Source organism: Antrostomus carolinensis, unplaced genomic scaffold (assembly GCF_000700745.2).
Source record: "Antrostomus carolinensis isolate BGI_N321 unplaced genomic scaffold, ASM70074v2 scaffold15906, whole genome shotgun sequence".
Classification (NCBI taxonomy): domain Eukaryota; kingdom Metazoa; phylum Chordata; class Aves; order Caprimulgiformes; family Caprimulgidae; genus Antrostomus; species Antrostomus carolinensis.
In genome coordinates, this window is record NW_010319953.1 from 11,244 (window position 1) to 16,343 (window position 5,100).

The 5,100-nt window shown below is 38.1% G+C and overlaps 1 protein-coding gene across 1 annotated transcript in view; it reads right to left on the bottom strand.

Annotated features, from left to right (window-relative positions):
- Window positions 1-1,617: 1,617 nt before the first annotated feature.
- The window catches only part of LOC104526098 (mirror-image polydactyly gene 1 protein), a gene marked incomplete at both ends in the record, with an annotated part of 91,150 nt that continues 87,667 nt past the window's right edge, over window positions 1,618-5,100 (bottom strand). Inside the window, one exon of the mRNA XM_010169455.1 lies at window positions 1,618-1,712. Within this exon, the coding sequence (XP_010167757.1) occupies window positions 1,618-1,712 (95 nt within the window). The remainder of the gene's footprint in view (window positions 1,713-5,100) is intronic.

Below are 5,100 nucleotides of genomic sequence, written 5' to 3' on the forward strand. Positions count from 1 at the left end.
AAGATCTTTCACTTTTGATGTTCTGAATTAGCACGTAATTTGTATAACCTGGTAGTGATAGAATAATTCTTGCCCTAGGGGATATTCAAGTGAGCATTTCCACACCTTATGACTAAATCTTGCAAATGCCATCATCAAACTTACACTGAAATTTTGCCTGTTCAAATTAAGAGCCATAAGTTAATAACATGGTAAATTCTAACGGTGATTCCTGCAAGTCTTTATTGTTGACATTTTTGAGATTTAAAGCATTTACGTGAGTAAACTGCAGCTGCTGCCTGCTACACTTGTTAAATACTATATGTTAGTGCAAACTTGATACAGTATGTCAAAAATATAACTCAAAAGTCAATGAAAAATCTCCTGCAACGTGCAGAGACAAATATAAGTGAACTCTTATTTTCTAAAATATCAATACAAAAATTACATTTCAGTTTTTAAATTATTCTACAAAACCCATGTAAGTGAGTAATAAGGGCACTATAATAAATTCCTTCTAGCTTGGTAAATCATACCATAATTTGTGCACACACTAAATGCTGACCAAATTCATTAAAAGCAATAATCACAAATTGCTTGGGGTTTCTTTTCACTATTAACAGGCTTTAAATAAATGCCTATGAGATTTAGGAACAAAAGTTGTTTTTGAAACTTCCCTCCAAGGTTTTAATAAACTTAATGAGAAGGGGAAACTCAAAAACCTCTAGAAACACAAGAATTTTTCACTTGTAAATGCTGAAACACTGAAAACATACACAGTTCTGCTACTGCAAATGCCTTTTAGTCATAACTAACTAGTCCTCTTTATTTCCAATGAACGTAATATTCACACTACATTTATTATTTACCTCTGCAGCCCACATCCCTCATCACAGACATTCAGCCTTCAGATTCACAATTTTCTGCTGTGTCGATGCCAATTCTCCTGCCTTTAACCTGCTGGCAGCTCTGTATCCCCTCTCACACAGGAGGTCAGGATGAAATGAGAGCTGTAACCCAACATCACTCCATAAAACAACCTAACTCCTTCACTGGACCACACAGAGCTTTTCCTTAGGGACTAAAACCCAGTGATCCATGCAAATGTCCAGTGCAGCCCACCTAAATTAATGAGAGAATGACTATTTCTCTCATTCTACATACTGCTACAGAATGTAAGGAATTAAAACATATGTATTACATTTGGTTTAAAAAATAAGTCAGTCTTTTAGAATTACAGGTTTTATTATTTTAAAATCTATGTAGATTAAGTTAGGTAAGTGCAAACAATGAGGGAAGAAGGAAGCACTTATGTCAACTGGTTCTTTTGTACTTCTTTGTTTTTAAGTGAATGCATCACTATAACAAAACTTTTTCATTTTTATGAGAATCAGCTGCCAGCATCCCTTTTCTTCCCTTAGAAGAAACTAATAGAAAATTTAGGCTATAAGAAAAGGACTTCTATTTCAAAGAGATGGTTAGTGAGCAGTAAAGCAGAAATGCAGGCTTTGATTCATTGATGTATTCACATTTCCAGCAAATACCTATTTGATAAGGCCACTTCCTCACTCACAGTCAGACACAGTACAGAAATTTTCCCCATTAGTCACTGATTTATATTAGCATTAATTATTTTACCTGTAATAAACACGCAATGTCTGGATTTCTTCTTGTAATTTTTTGCACTGTTGAAGAGTAGCTTCTTTTTCTTGTTGCAAAGCTATCAATTCGGCCTGTGAAACAATAAACAAATGATAAACAATTTATTCAGAATATCCATATGGCTTTCAAAACATAACAAATCTTTCTGCATTCATTTCAGCCATGCTTTATTATAATTACATATATAAAGTTATACTGTTTTCTAACACCGCCTATTAAATTATTATGAAAAATCCTTTCTCGTTCTAGTATTGAAATTGTTTCTAGTTTTTTTTCAAGCAGAATGATGTTTGAATGGCTTCCCGCATGTATATGGTAAACTTTTTGAATGGCAAAGGTTAGACCTCTTCAGTTCAGCCAAGTGTTTATCAGCAAACATATTTCATAGTGATATAATGCTCTTATAGTGCAAAACTATTGACCAACATAGAGAGAGTGAAGCAAGGCACTCAGCCACAAACTACTGATGCACGACTCTTGGTCTGCACATGGCTCTCTGTGCTCCTGTGCTGGGAGCCACTGGCTGATGTGACTAGCAGGAGAGCTGCTGGCTACACTGCACCCTGAGCAGCAGCAGGTGATGAACCAGCCAGGGCTGCTGAGACTGGCACAGCCAGCTCACTCTGGGATCTGGGTGCATTCTTATCCAGGATCTGGTTTATAGTGGAGTGAGGGAATCCCTGTGCAACTGCCCTCATCTCCCACCTGTGAAGCCTCCCGGATGTTCCTCCTCCCCTCTCAGTGTTTATTCACACCAGGCTGCAAAGGGCTTCTGACTCACAGCCATTATGGAAATTGCAGCATGTGGCTTGTAAGGTCAGGAAGGTAGCCAGCCCTGATATAGCCTTACAGTTAACGAGAAGGTAGGAGAAATAAGTACTCATGCATATTTAATATGGCTCTATAGCTTAATCACCATTAATTTTAAAATGTACAGTTTCAATAGCACTGCAGGTCTCCCTTGAGGGCCCAGGTACCATATAAATTATCTTAAAATCAGCAGATGATTAATTGTTGTAACAACAAATAAGACCGGGCTTGCACAGCAATTCTTTGACACACGAGCCTGAGCATTGGGCTGCTTTCCAATGTTTTTAATTCATGGTGTAAGTTATTAATTGTACAAATTGTAAAGCCTCAAACCAAGAGGCGCATGTGTGAGAAATGCTGACTGTGGATTCTGCCAACTCTTCAGGACAGTGTTGCGGAAAAGTTTCTTGGTAAATTAAAGACCTGTTACATGAGCTATGAACACATGAAAGGAAATGCATAGAGTTTAGCCTCTAGCTCTGCCAAACTCACTGTATAATCACGAACAACTCCATCTTGTATGCCTCAAAATCTCTCTCCTAAAACAGGGCTCCCACTTGCTTCTGTTTCCTGTTTGTCTATTAAGACTGTAAGTCTTCAAGGCAGGTGTTTTACTGTTTACTGTCAACTCCCAGTCACCTATGGGTAATGTATTCTGCTGGTTGATTAATCACGTCCTGGATACATGGCTGACTCGGAGCAAATTTTATTAAACACCGCATTGCACAAATGCAGGCACACAACCAGTCTCTGCACTGTGCTGCTCAGTGTGTCATATTGCACCCAGGGTTTTGCATGGCCCATGTACAGGACCCACCACTGTAATTGCTCCCATAACAGACATTCATAAAATTTTAACAGGAAGTTCCCTGGAGAATAAAAACAAACTTTCTTACTCTATGGAGTGTTCCTTCAGCTTTAAAAGCAGAAAGCATTAATGTTTAACCTCTGAGTGACAGTGGTAGAGAGCTTCTGATACCTTAAACAATGTACTGGATGCTGGCAAGCCCTAAGTCCTGTCAGCAAAAGGTTAAATCCTCTGCAGGTGAGCCTTTTGCTCAGTGCTCCTTGCTGCCTTGCAAGCAGAACTCACAGAACACAAGGATGTTAGCCAAACCAAGCTATTTTCTGTAATTATACTGTTCTGTAGGTGAAACAACATTCTTAAAAACTGGAAAACACGCTTGAATCAAAGTAGGTGGTTTGTTCTAGAGGCCAATAATTAACATCCTTGCCAATTTTCAGTGTACTGTGAAGTGTGATTGAAATGGTAGACTGGAAGGAAATGTTTGCAGCTGACACACCTACTCATGGGGAGATTAACGGCTAGTCTCTTAGGAGAGCTATCATAAAAAATACACCTAATGTTCCACTTGCTTTTCAGGACAAAAGTCAGAAGGCCCTAGAGTCTGAAGACTCTTATTTATGTCAGTTTTTCAGCAGAGAAAACTGCACTGATTTTTGCACCAGTAAAAATTAATAGCACAATCAGGTGCTTTGGATTAAAAAAACCCAACAAAACAACACAGGTACAAAAACTGAAGGGAAGAAAAGTAGACATTTGCTAACCTCCTCAGTAGCATGCAGTGGGGTTGATACTAGGGAGCTGCATGAGACAAATGAAAATTCAAGCACAAGAGGTTTTGTGCACAGCATGCAGCCATGAGACAAAATGACCCATCATTCACAGGCCTGAAGAGTGGTAAATACAAATATATTAGTCAAATAGCCTCCCAAAAGAGACATGTCTTCCTTCTCTAGAAGAAGGAAAGTGAAACAGTGCCCCTCACAAAGTTAAATTGCTAACTAAAATAATGGTGCCTGCACTACTATAAAACATTTGGAAGACTCCTATAATGTATATTGAAATCCATCCATAGCGCCCATGGCAAAAATCCTGCATGAGCTCACCTCTAGCAATAACAATAGCTGCTTGGGAACTTTTTAACAAAATGTTATTCCTTTGGAAAATGTCAAGCTGTGGAAATCAGAACTCTTTACAGAAATGGATCAGTTTTGATTAAATTTTTTTGGAAGGCAGGGCAAAAAAGGAGCAGCAAGAAGAAAAAGAATTACACTCAGGTTCCTCTGGTGGAGATTTTCCCTAAAAATGCCAATTTAGAAGTGAGGTCAGTCACTACTTTGGTATAGAGGGCACCCTCAGTGAAGTTCCTGTTTAACCCTGAAAGGGTATTCTGATCACTGGGTTATGGTCCCCTTCTCACAATTTTGTTTTGCCCACAATTTCCTATGCTATCGTGTTTGGTTTAAAATGACAGATCCTCCCCCCTTCTCTGTCTCTCACCCCACTTTCCTGCAAAAGAGAATTCTTGTTTCTACAATTCTCCCATTCTGCATTTTAGCAAACAGTTACTTGTTGAAAATTTAAATTTTCCAGTTAAATCTAAATGCTAATTGCTACATATTAAACTTAGAATAGCCAGATCTTAACTAATTAAATCTCATTACTGATCCTTCTGCTGTTGTTTTTGTTTCAAAATATTTAAATGAACATTGCTATGTGTTTTCTTAACCCAAGGGCTGTAAAAATACAAGAATTAAGCAAAGGAAAGCAAAGTGTAAAACTAGTTTTTATCTTTTCCTATTTCTCTAGGGCAAACATAAGCACTCTCAACCCTAATCTAAATC